Here is a 13,753-nt window from a genome sequence, read left to right on the forward strand (position 1 = left end):
CCACTACATTATTTCTTTATATTTTGCATCTAGTAAGCCAGTACACTAGAATTAAATTTTTTTCAATTATAATAAACTATTGCTATTAAATCTGAAATTCAGATATTCGTTTTAAGAGCACTGATAGAAAAAGTAAAACATTGAAACTTCTAACTTGTAAATGAATTAGCCATGTTCAAATCCAGCTTCTTCATTTCCTCTTGTTCCACTTAAAAAATAAGACATGTAATATACACATTGTATGTTACATATATGTATGTACACATACATACATACACATTTACTCTGAAAAGATTTTGTTCATAGCTATGGATAGTGACATGCATGTAGTATCATTTGTTCATTCATTTATCTGTTCAATGAATAATTATACCAGTTAATCTGTTTTGCAGTCTTTCCCTGATATACTCAGGAACTCTTTTTCTCAAAATTCCTAGTTCAACATGATGTTAATGGATAATATATTTAACAAAAAACCATTGGGTCTTTAATGAGTTTGAGAAATATTGGTTAAAAAAGATGAAATAGCTTTTTTGCAAACTGGTGCAACTACTCAGGGAAACAGTATGGAGTTTCCTTAAAAAGTTAAAAATAGAACTACCCTATGATCCAGTAATTGCACTACTAGGTATTTATCCAAAGGATACAAAAATACTAATTCAAAGGGTTATATGCACTCTTATGTTTATAGCAGCATTATCTACAATAACCAAATTTGGAAGGTGCCCAAGTGCCCATCGACAGATGAATGGATAAAGAAAATGTAGTATATATATATATATACATATATACAATGGGATATTAGTCATAAAAAGGAGTGAAATCTTGCCACGCAAAGGGAAATAAGTCAGTCAGAGAAAGATAGATACCATACAATTTCCCTCGTATGTGGAATTTAAGAAATAAAACAAACGAGCAAAGGGGGAAAATGAGAGAGAGAGACAAACCAAGAATCAGACCCTCAACTGTAGAGGACAATCTGATGGTTACCAGAGGGGAGAGGGTGGAGGGATGAGTAAAGTAGGTGATGGGGATTAAGGAATGCCCTTGTCCATAATGAGCACCAGGTGTTGTATGGAAGGGTTGAATCATTATATTGTACATCTGAAACTAATATAACACTGTGAATTAACTTGAATTTAAATAAAAACTTAAAAAAGGACAGGCTAAGAAGTTTTGAAAAAAAGAGAAATACTTTTTTTTGCTGCCTAATGTGCATTGTGAATTTATAATATATAGTTGATCCTTGAACAATGTGAGGGTCGGGAGCACTGATCTCCGCACAGTTGAAAATCCATGTATAAATCTGACACCCCAAATCTTTACTAATAGCCTACCGTTGACTGGAGGCCTTTCTGATAACATAGTCGATTAATATGTATTTTGTATGTTATCTGTATTATATGTATTCTTACAACAAAGTAAGCTAGAGAAAGGAATATGCTGTTAAGACAATCGTAAGGAAGAGAAAATACATTTGCAGTACTATATTTATCAAAAAAAAAAATCTGTACATAAGTGGACCCACCCAGTACAAACCCATGTTGTTCAAGGATCGGCTGTACATCCTTTCAAAAACTTAATTTTGACCGTCTAACTCTCTTTTTCCTTTTCTTGGACCACCTGGGAACCTGGAATTTCACTGAGGACACCTTGAGAAATGCTGGTCTAGAACCTAAGTTCTTCCAGAATGCCAATATTAGTTTTTCTGCCTCTCTTTTTGAAATCACCTTAAACTGATGTTTGGTCACACGGGTTCTCCAGAATAACTAGATGGTGAATGACTATTCATCAGTATTGCACTATTCCAAGTTGGGTACTACAAAATATTAAAACAAAACAAAGCCCCAGACACGGCAAAAATAACTTCTACACCTGATTTAAGATCAAAACTAATATGTTAGAAGAACTGGCTGGGAGGTAAAAATTCAAGTGGTTGATTTTCTTATATATTCCACATAAGAGGGTTTTTTTCCTGGGATATTTTTGTTTTTTAACCAAAATCAGCTATATCAACAAATTGTTTTCATTGCATAAGAGGACCATCTAAAATCTAATTGGGGTCCATACTATTCATAAGCTGCTGAGAATTCTTATTTCTTTTCTGTGGACATTATTGGATACCTGCACTTTTTTTTACAGAGTTGTTATTTTTAAAAGACCCACATTATTTCATATTGTCCAAGTCCTGTTTCAAAGTTGAAAGCATAAAATCTTCTCATTTCAAAGGGATCGCTAGGAACGCTTAAATGAGAAAAGTATGATCTTTCTCTGCATGAGCACATGAGAATAAGCACCTCAGACAATGAGTAAAAGGGGTTTCTGAACACTGGTAGCCTTCAAATCTTTAAAGCAGAGCTGAGAGTGTTGAATGTAGAGTTACCTTTATTGGTCTCAGTAAAATAGAAAGAATAGACCTCAGCTTGTGATAGCTAAATAATGAATACATTTATATAGTGAAGAGGCTGTGTCTGACACTCCTGAACTCATATGAGGCAGTGGGTGCTTTAGGAACATATATACGCTGTGTGGGATGAATATTTCTAAACTTATTATAGTCCATAGGTCTAAGACCATACTAGGTCTAAGACCATACTAAGCTTTTATTCAGCTACTTTTTCAAATATTTGGAGTGAGGAAAATAAGATTGCAAAGGACCTTAATGAAACCTATGTTTCTTTGAAAACTGAATTTTGATTTTTCAAAGTGTAACTTTAAGAGTTAAAAACACGACTCTCATACAAATATAGGAGCGCATCAGAAATCTATTAATTTATTAATGAGGGAACCTATGAGATAGTGATGCTTTTGGAACCAAGAGCTTCTGAATATTTCCAGAAATTAGAAAAATGTTCGTATAAGATTGTTAGGTTAGATACAAAATTGGTTAAAGTCACACAATGCAATAATACCATAAACATTTAGGTTATGTTTTCCTTTGGACAGACTGGACAAAGTGTACAACTTGACACCTACCGCCAGTGTCTGAGGTCTAACCAGTAGTGAATAGGAACGTCAAACCCAAGTGCATTTTCCAAGACAATTAAGCGGTCCTTGGGTGGATCTGTAAAACAATGCCTCAGTGTGACACTGAAAGGTCATGCTTGTCCCCCTTATTACCAAGTTTTGGGTAATTTTTCTAATTATCCAAAAGTAAAATTTTGAGGTATTTCTGTTGTTGTTGTTATAAATTAACTCATCGCCTGTTATAGTTTGGACCAAAACACATCATCTCCTGCTTCTGGGACTGGAGAGATTGAAAAGGGGCCTGGGGAATCTACTTAATTCAAGAATCAAAATCAGTATCTTTCACAGATGACTGTTCATTTCATATCAAGGTCAAGCTGGCAGGAGAAAGGAACAATGGAAAGGGAGCAGGACAAATATCCCCAGGGGAATGAAGCAAGTGGGGGCCCGACAGCCTTCCTTTCCCCCAACAGGGCTGCTTTTATTTAAAGAGGATGGTATTTGTGGATTCCATCTCTCACCCTTTGTATAAGCGTGCTTGCGAGTGCAGCTTAGGCGGGCTACTCTGGGCATAGCAAACCCCAACCCTTGCACAGCCCCCCAGTCGCCAGTATTGCCAGGAATAAAACCTCCACTCGCCCTGCGTGGGCTCATTCACAGCCCTGTCCTCCCAGGCTGGGCGCTTCCTCTCCGAGACTGAAATGACAGTGCAAACAGAGCGGGTGTGATGCGGGGAGCCCTCCTTCAAAGGTTCTTTTTCCAGGGCAATAAAAAGCAAGACACAGACACACACACACACACAGGGAGCAAAAACAGCAGCTATGCCCTCCTCCCGGTTCTGGCTCCCTCCCGACGGATGAATTTCTGCCAGCCTCCATCCCCAGAGCGGGTAGCTCTGTAAAATTGGCAGGAGACGTCTGGAAAAAAGCGAGTCCCCCAGAGATTTCAGCACCTAGGCAGAGACGGTTGGGCTTTTCCATTGCCAGCCCCGGGGGTGGCTGGCACCGAGAAGCCTGGATTAAACGCCGCGCGGGGCTGGCGGGGTTGGGGTCGCGGTAACTCCCCAGGCGCTCCTTGCGGGGATCCCGGGGGCCCGGGACCCTGGGCCAGCCCTGCCGCCGCGCCCCGCCCCGCCCAGCTCTGTCCCCGCAGCCTCGCGGGCTGCCGGGCTTTGTGGTTCGCCCGTGCGGCTGGGCCCCAGCTGGGGGTGTCGTTACGAGCATGTGCAGACAGCAGCCCAAGGTAGAGCGAGCGTGCCGGGCGAGCCCTGAGACTTGCCTTGCAATGCCATGTTTGTGTGTATGCTCTAACTCCCGGAGAGCAATCAGGGAGACGGCTCCCCGGCCGGACTTGGCTGATGTTTTCTTGTTTCTGTTTCAGCCTTCAGGATAATTCCTTCAGCAGCACCGCTGTAACAGAGTAAGTGATTCTTGCCATTAAAATAACACTTGCATGCCTTTCTCTGGAAGCAACTATCGTGAAGGTATCCTCCACGGTCCCCAGCTGCTCTTCGTATCAGATGCATTGTCTCCTGTAATCTGGGGCTGTGAAGACCGGGAGAGGTGCTGACTGATGGGGCCCAGAAACCTTTACAGGTTGAAATAGCCTTTTAGCAGCTGTGGGAGAGGTATTAATAACAAGCTAATTGCTTGCTGGAGCTCAGTGCTCTAAGACTTGTGTTCTTGGAGCTCAAAATTTTTTTTTAATCTATTTGACATGTCAGAAAGGAAGCTTTCTTGTATTTTGCCAACATTGGTGTCAGTTTTCATGGAGCATGCTGTATACATTTGCAACAAATAGGAGAGAGATGTGAAATGACTTGAGTTGAATTCCAGCGTGTGATAACCAGGCTAAACTTACTCACCCCCTTCTTGTCTACAGATTTTTAAGACACAGTGAACTTTATTTGGGTGCCCGTTGTCATTTTTGTCTTCTGACCTCAAAGATCTGGCTATAGGAGAAATGAATCATCTTGTCATCTGGTTAAAGCTGTTGATTGAGGCAACTAATATAATTTGAACATGGAATGTGGGAGTATAATATTTTACTCAAGGCCAGCAGTCATGGTATTTTTTATTAGTTATAGTTCAAGGTTTTAATTCTTGTCATCCCTTCCTTAATGTATTTTCCTAATACTATACTATACATCTATGTTAAAAATTAATAGGTAGTATATTTTACTAATATTATATGTAATTTATATAAAATTTACGTATATACATATATATGGAATACCTATACTTCATTTAGCAGTCTTTCTCTAGACTAACTTGTAATGTTTACTTCTGGGACTTTTTGGTAGAAGTCCCTCAATAGCTTTTTCAGGAAAAAGGGATGTGTAAGGTTGTATACTCAACTATGTTTAAAAAATGCTGCAAGTTTGATACAGAAAGTCCAGAAACTTGGGAATTGTTTGCTAAAGTTTCCTAAAAGGCAAGTAAATGTGGGAATAGATAGGTGAGTGTCAGGTCTTACAACTGTCACAGTGACTTGGTGATGGAGGGGTGAGATTCCACAGGGCTTCCCAGGCCCTCGTTTCCCTCATCCTTTTGTTTCTGTGTTTGGATAAGCTGTGCTCTTAGTGTCAAGCTTTGGGCTCACTTCAGTGGAGTTGCTTGAAAAACAACAACCCGGGGTTGACTTTAGAAGATGTCATATAAAATATATGACATATAAAATACTCATTGGGACCCACATCTGTTAATGAGATTGCTGCAACTTTGGTTTCCTAAAAGCCTGAGAGAGGGGGAGGGATGTGTGCCAAAATATACAGGCCAAAGATAGGCCGCGACTCCTCGACTCCTCTTTCAGGTGCACAGGTGCTGCTCTCCTCCCTGGGCTGGGCTTATAAACGCCCAGCGCTTTCTGTGCTTGATTCTTGGGAGCCATGTGGCTGAGTCCCCAGAGTCACCCCCAGGCGTAGCAGCTTCAAAATGGAGATACTCATTTCCAGATTTCACATGGACAGTTTTTTTGAAAAGGTTTTACACTTAATTGTGGGGAAAGTCTGATACCTTATCTTTGGACACTCCTCCAGGAATTCTGATTGCATAAGATCCTGTTGTTGTTTTCAGAGAAGTGACAGTGATTTATTTTAAAAGGCACTGAGTGACAACTGGAATGCCATCTGGCTAATCTAAAAATCTAAGGAGCATATTTAAAACCTACCAAAATCTTCACAGGTGTAACACAACACAGAGTAGGGTCATTTAAAACTTGTCATTGTCTAATATAATATTTTCTCTTCCCTGCATTCAATGAAACATTTTCCTTGGTTCTTTGGGCATTACCCCAAAGCCAACAGGCCCAGAATCACTGTCTGAGACACAGAGGTAGCAGGTGCTCAGTAAATATTTGGGTGAGTCTTAACATACACAGAGGAGGCGCTTGCCTGAAAACTTCCTCTCCCTCCTGTCCCCATCCCCTCCTACCTCCTCCTAGCCAAACTCGCTTACTTTCTTTAGTGCCTGAAATTGTACCTAGAGATGATTTCTTTTGGATTAAGGCCTCTGATGGTGACCCTTTTTAAAATGGAAATTAAAAAGTCTGTGCCCCTGGGAGGCAGATTCAAGTTGTCCTTAATACTGTAATATAAATTATGTTATCAGGTATTCTAGCCAGGTAGAGTTCAGCTTGGCCAGCGGGCTAAGGGTCAGAGTCAAAGGGAAGGGGAATTGGGAGGGACTCAGGGAGAGATTTTATGCTCCTCTCAGTTCTTCCCAGGCCTGGCATTGTCTGTGCAGCTCTGGACCAACTCAGTTTCCTTTTCTACCCAAATTCTTCCAAGATCAGAGTGGCCTTGGCCTTCCCTTCTGTATCTGCAGGGCCCTTTCATCTGATTTTCCGTGGTCATTTCCTATGTTGCCTGGCTACGCTGCTACGTGAAATGAAGCCTGGCCAACAGTGAATTTTGCAATAAATTCGTTATTATCCGAAGCAGTGGTTCCCAAAACCAACTGATCATCATTAGGAACTGGGGAAGGGGGTTGGGGCTTGTGAAAGATCCAGTTTCTCAGGCTTTATCCCAAAGTGGGAACCTAGAATGGGTGATTGTGTTGGAGTCAGCTCAGTGCTGGTCTGGGTTTTGTAAACCTTTAGGTCAGCGTTGAACTTTTTAGAAGCATACTAGTTATGCTTGTGTGTGTTTGGGAGGCAATCTGGTTTAAAAATTCACATTCCTGGGCCTCACCCTCGGGGAACTAGCTGATCTAGTGAAGCAGAGGCAGCTGCGGGGGCCAGGCGGGCGCCCAGTGATGCTAATGCTGGTGGTTCCGGAGACACACTTTGAGAAACCCCACAGGATTGCAGGCCGCAGCTCAGCAACTTGCTTTCAGGGAACACAGTACTCCTGGGTGAGCAGGAGTCTCCTTCCTGGCACAGCCACGTTTTCTCTAATAACCAATGTGAGGCCTCTCTTCTTATTTACCCCAAGTCAAAAAAGAGAACCTCTCTTGGGCACTTCCTTCACCACCATTATTCTAAGAAACAAGTCATTCATTCTCCTTCTTTTGTGAGCCTCTGGAATATAAACTGATGAGACAGGTTAGTAGGCCCAGGATGGGGGTGGGGGGCAGGAATACCACAGTAGCCATTGCTCTCTGCCTTGGGTGCAGAGCAGTTCCTTCACCTCTTGTGTAAAGGCTTCACTGAGATGCCATGGAAGAGATGGTGAGCTGGGAAGTACCATAGAAGTTTCTCTTGTTTGTGGTTGATGGAGGGAACAAAACTCTGAATAGGGAACAAGGTAACAGCCCTGAACATTTCGCAAAGAAGTGACTGCAAGGACAAATTATCCATACCTTGTCTGGGTAACCACAAATCAAGAACTCTGGGACTTAGAACCTAGTTAATGAGAACTTCAAAGGAAGTCATTTAATAAAGATGCTTTTCACTTTTTTTTTTTTACTATGAACAATAGAAAAAAATTGTATCACAACCCAACGCACACATATATACATGATTGATTTAAATATGTTCTGTGAAATAACACTTAACCCTTACTATACTGATATTTTCTATTCTATTTCTCTAACAACAATAACAGAATGATGGTAGCTGCTATCTAATTTCGAGACCTACTAATAGGTCACAATTTACATTTGAAAAAACATTGCACTAGAAGATGCCCAGTTTTTGAGTATTTAAGGAGATGATTGGTCTTTCAATTCCTGAACTGGGGCTATAATATAGGAAGAGGATGGCATGGGCATCCCACCAGTTGCGCCCCTGGTCTGAGCTGATTTTCTTGCAGGAGTGGGGATAACAGAATGTGGGTTGCCACTGTGGAATCCAGTTTTACAGCTGGGCCAACATTGTACAGGGGGTTCCTGTGCAAGGAATCAGTAGAAGAATCACAAAGGGAGATGTTACTGCAGTAAAACTTCATGGTCTTCATCAAAGCAAATGTAAAACCCAGCTGAACTAAAAGAGCTTGTATATGTGTCCCATGTAAGCCTGTAGACAGATCTGTTTCATCGCTGTATCTGTGACATAGGAATTGTGTTTCCTTGAGCAGCGACTGGAGTCATTCAATAGGCCTTAAAATTGGATCAATTAATTAAGGTCTGGCCTCGTACTTAAGAAAGCATGTGCAACTCTGTATGTTCTGGTGCTGAGTTTCCATTTTTACCTAGTTGTACTTTGAAAAGAAAGGTTAATAAATCAAGTGAGGGGGAGAAAAATAAGTTCTTGCCAAATTCCCAAACAATAGGTATTGTTAAGCTCTAGGGTTGAACCTCTGATTGAACCTTAGTTCTTTGTAAGCAAAAATTCTGGATTTCTGTTCTTCGCTGATTTTTCTACTTAGTGAGGTTAGTTTTTTTTTTTTTTTAAGATTTTATTTATTTATTTGACAGAGAGGGAGACAGCTAGAGAGGGAACACAAGCATGGAGAGTGGGAGAAGGAGAAACAGGCTTCCCACGGAGCAAGGAGCCCAACGCAGGGGCTGGATCCCAGGACCCTGGAATCATGACCTGAGCTGAAGGCAGATGCTTAATGACTGAGCCACCCAGGCACCCCAGTGAAGTTACTTTTATTGGGAAACATTTTCATTCACATTACAAAGCTTAGATAATCTATTAAAGTGAATGCTTCTAATGGAGGAGAACAAGGCAATACTTATGAATTCAATTGTTATTTTCATGAGATAGAATGGTTTACTGACAGTCAAAAACATGAGAAGGCAAGAAAATTTAATTATTTTGTTAAAAAGAATACTGTGTTAAGTTGGCTGATTTTTTTTTTTTCCAACTGCCAGCAGGAACAAGATATTTCAGCAGGCAGAGAGAGTTAGGATCTAGATGGCCTTTGTTTAATTCATTAAAGTACATAATTTAAAAGGTGTAGTAAGAGAAGAGGACTAGAGCTTTCATCACTTTGTTCTATGGGTAAGTTATATAACTTAAGGAATATTTAAAAAATTTAAATGATTTCATATAGTATGAACATTATTCTTATATTATGGTTATATTTATATATGTAGGTATTTATTTATTTTTATCCACTTATTATACTGTGACTCCATCAGAGCAGGTCCAGGTCTTTTTCAATTTTGCGTCCTTTAGAAGAAGTACTACTGAAAGTATGGGCCCCCAAATTGCTTGTAACTCATCTGAGACAAGGAAAGTACAGAAATAGGGAGTAAACATTTGATAACTTCTATGGGAATTTGGCATTCCTGTGGCGTTTTTACCAAACTACCATAGGAGATTGGAAATAGAAAACAAACTGGTTAGTCCTGAGTCCCAAAGAGTTTGAAATGCACAGCGCTAATACCTAATGAGGACCTGAAAGTCAGTAAATGTTCAGGAAATGCTTGTTAAAGTATTTCCAGTCTTGCTGAGGGGCCAGAGCTAATGATTCCATTCAATTATTTATTGAATGCTCCTTTGGGGTAGCACTGTGGGCACTGTGGTGGTATATCTAGAAAAAATTCATTTCTTCTCATGGCATTAACAACTGATTAAAGAGATGCCAGAGGTACAAAGGGATTACCTCAGAATAAAGAGTAAACATTTATGTATTAAGGTTTAAAGTAGGTATGTGGCCTGTGGGTGAACTTGGCTGGGAACGTTCATAGAACTTAGGAAACTTCACTTGGGCAGTGAAGGATGAGTAGGAGTTGAAGGTGGAAAAAGCATCCCAGGCTGGAGTGGGGTAGGAATGGTTGAGAACAGGAACAAAGCTCCCTCCTACACTTGAGTGAGAGAATGGTCCTACTCCAGATTCCCCTAGGTGTTGTGGCACACTGGAGATTTTTCAATATAGAAGAGCCAGGAATTTTTCACTGGGTTATTCTAGAAGTTTTGTGACAGGGAAGGGGATTGAGAAAGTTTGGAGGTCGGTGGAGGAAGCCAAATGGGAGCTGGTGTGGTTTGGGACTGCCTGAGGCAGAGGACATTTCAAGAAGCATGTGGTGGAGTCCCTTTTGAGCCGAGAATAAACCACCGATCTTGATGTTAGATGTCCCCTCAAGTGCTTTGAACAGCTGGGTCCTTGCCAAGATCTTGTTAGTTTAGGGGATGCAGAGCAGTGGATGAAAAAAGAGTGTTGCCTCTGGTTCTGAGCTTTTAAGATCACATGATATGACAACGTTGGTATCATTGCCCGGTAGACATGCTGGGAATCAGAGCTAGTTGGAGAGAGACTGGTGAGGGTTGTTCCCTTTTTTAGTTTACTGTGCTAATCTAATTCTAGATTCTTGCTGCGTCTGCTGCTGCAGACAGTTGGAACTGACGTGGTTTTGTTCCTTCTCTCCAGGTGTGACGAAGACACAGTCTCCCTACATGAAGACCAGACTGATTGCTCCAGTATCAGGTATGACCCGCTATTGCTTGCTTCATAATTATGAAGGACAGAAACCATATGGGTCTGGGATCTTTAGCCTTTTCTTTGAATTATAATTACTTATTCTTGTGTCTAAGTTCTTGTAATAAACTATCAGTTCTTAAGGAATTTTGTCATGTCCATTTTTTGGGTACTCCCCTTCGTTCCCAGGACAGTGCCTTTTGCATGGGGAATGCACAGTCAATGTCTGCTGAATTCAATATTGATTATCCCCTCTCAATGTTCCCATCATAGACCCTATGGAAGAGGTTACAGACTTATTTACCAAACATGTCATTGAGTGTTTGAGGTATGGTCTTGGTCATCAAGGGTGCATGGTATGGCAAAACCTTCATAGTTAACCATTGCTTCCAAATTTGCTTTGTTCAGAGCATTTTTACATACATTTTATTATTTAATCTAAACAACTGAAGGGAAGCTGATGTTTCCTTCCTCATCCTGGAGGTGGGGAAACTGAGGCTCAGAAGGATTATAACTCATCCAAGCTACTATGACGCAGAATTTGGGCTGAGGTCTCTTTGACTCTCGAGTCCATTTCTTGGATAACAAACAATTGCGGAAGGCCTATTTTGCGTGCCAGAACCCAGTCAATGCAGATGACGATGCTACAGTGCATTAAATGCTATTTTACTAGAGGTAGATAGAGGATTCATTTAGAAGGACCGAATAGCCCAGAGAGGTTTCCAGGATGGATTCCTGAAGAAAATTACAGTAGCACGTGACTCCGTGTGTGTGTGTGTGTGTGTGTGTGTGTGTGTGTGTGTGTGGTGGGGGGCAAATGAAGCTGAGAAAAAGATGGTGTTACCAAGCAGAGGGAGCAACTTACTGGAAAGCCAACAGAGGGTAGAGAAAATAGAGTTGTAGGAATAGCAGGCGGGTCAGGATGGCAGGAAGCTTGAGAGCTTTGGGGAGTGAGGAGGCCAAGAGTGATAAGAACTAAAGCTCCAGAGATAAACGAAGACCTGATTTCAAAGGGTTTGTGTACCTCACTAAGGAGTTTGGAATTTATCCTGGAGGTATTGGGGAGACTAAAAAGAACCCTCAGTCTTGTCTTTGCAAATAACCACTTGGCTAAAGCTCCATGAAATTCACAATAGCTCCCATTTATTGAGCTGTGGCCTCGAGCCAGCTTTCTATGGTAGGAGTCGCACAGGGACTGTATTATCTCTGCAAGATACAGAGATAGACCTTACGGATGAGGGTCAGACAGGTGATGTGCTGTGGCCCAGGCTTAGATGGGAGGATCTTTCAGACTCATCTCAGTTATTTTTGATTCCACTAAGTAGTGGCATAAATGACAGAACTTGTACTTTCCTGCTTTGGAGATTCGGGGAAACCAGTAACAGGTTAGAAATATATTTCTAAATATGACTATTTGTATTTAGGTATTCGTGTAATGAGAGAAAGATGATTTTGCTCCCCCATACCCACCTTCCTTGCTTTTCAATTCAAGGAAGTGAGTGAGATAATTTATAAAATTTGAGCACCTTGAAAGTATATAAAAATGAAGTCCAGGTATTGCTTTAGGAATGAGACTATCATAAGAGTCATTTTAGATTTGAAAAATGACTTTTTCTTTCTTATCTTAGTGTTCTAGAATCCTCCTTGAATGAGGAACATTTAGATTTACTGTAAAGGCAGTTGTTCTCCCTATTGTTTCTCACCCAGGAGCATAAAGAGTGTGGATGAACATTGTTTCCAGTGAGAGAAATGCATTTCACACGAACTAGTACAGTTCCAACTTATGGTTTGATATTGGTTTCCAAATCCATTAGCGACTTAGAATTTTTAAAACTGTAATTGATCTTGGGGCCCCTGGGTGGCTTGGTTGAGTGTCCGACTCAGGCTGTGATCTCAGGGTTGTGATCTCAGGGTGGTGAGATCAAGCCTCTTGTCAGGCTTCAGGCTCAGCTCAGAGTCTGCGTGGGATTCTTTCCGTCTTCCTCTCCCTCCCGCTCTGCTCTTCCCCTGACCTCTCTTTTTCTCTCTCTAAAAATAAATATATAAATAAAATAATAAATTATAATTGATCTTAAGGGAAAATATTAACCAGTGTCACTGGCATGGACTTTCTGTTTACTATTTTTTTCAGTTATTAATATTGATGAATTATTGCAATTGTTGGGTTCTCTTTTACCAGGCATTAAGAAGTTTGTCCTGAGGCTTAAAATGAACTGTTTCAGATTGTCTTATTTCCACACTTTGCCCAACTGCACCCTGGACATGCTCCAGAATTCCTATCCTGAGGTTTGCTTTGATCTTTTCCCAGAGGCCAACTGGAGTTCATCCTCCTGATATCAGTTTAGTGAATTTAATCTCTGTTTTATTTGTGAAAGGCATCTTGAACAGTGGGCATAGAAATCCTTTCTTTGCTGGTCCTGGCTCTTGGCCTTGTGTGTCCTTGAGCTACAAGGAATTGCTTCCTATCTGACCTTGCCACAATCTTTTATGGGTGCTCAGATTAGGGAGCAGGAGGGAAAAACACCGCTGAGGGGAAGTGGTCACCCCTAGAGAATTACATGATCGAGTACCATGGGATGATTGCCAGGGGATTAAGGATGACAATGATTGCCAGGGGATTAAGGATGACAATATTTGTTGTATAAAGAGAACACCCCATTTGGTTACATCCCTGGATTCTTAGCAAAATAAGAAAATAAAATGCATCTAGATTTAAGAGGGACTAATGACTTCAAATAAAAGTGTTATGTCACTATTTTTGAGGACATTGAAACAGTGGGGTTATATTGTATGAATTTGCTTGGTTAGTGAAAATGAAAAGTGCCATTCTGGCACTGAGTGTGTGAAGGTGACACAGCCCATTTTGTCACCTCCAGCAATTCCACACTGATGGACCCTGGACAACAGGATCTTTGAGTGTGCACTGAAGTTGGGTAAAATATGGCCCTTGTTTTATATTTTATCCAAGGAGCATGTTTC

General features: G+C 41.0%; 1 protein-coding gene across 7 annotated transcripts in view; it reads left to right on the forward strand.

The window, feature by feature from the left end:
- Nucleotides 1-4,137: 4,137 nt before the first annotated feature.
- FAM13C (family with sequence similarity 13 member C) overlaps nt 4,138-13,753 on the forward strand; it is a 136,890-nt gene continuing 127,274 nt past the window's right edge. For 6 of the 7 annotated variants that reach the window (XM_040623818.1, XM_008695907.2, XM_008695910.2 and 3 more), the window contains exons 1-2: nt 4,238-4,386; nt 10,727-10,783. In XM_040623818.1, coding sequence (XP_040479752.1) covers nt 4,325-4,386; nt 10,727-10,783 — 119 coding nt within the window. In that variant the 5' untranslated portion in view covers nt 4,238-4,324. Of the gene's footprint in view, nt 4,210-4,237; nt 4,387-10,726; nt 10,784-13,753 lie in introns of those variants that run through there. The other variant, XM_008695912.2, reaches the window with a different exon arrangement.

This window comes from Ursus maritimus, unplaced genomic scaffold (genome assembly GCF_017311325.1).
Source record: "Ursus maritimus isolate PB19 unplaced genomic scaffold, ASM1731132v1 scaffold_7, whole genome shotgun sequence".
In the NCBI taxonomy this organism is placed as follows: domain Eukaryota; kingdom Metazoa; phylum Chordata; class Mammalia; order Carnivora; family Ursidae; genus Ursus; species Ursus maritimus.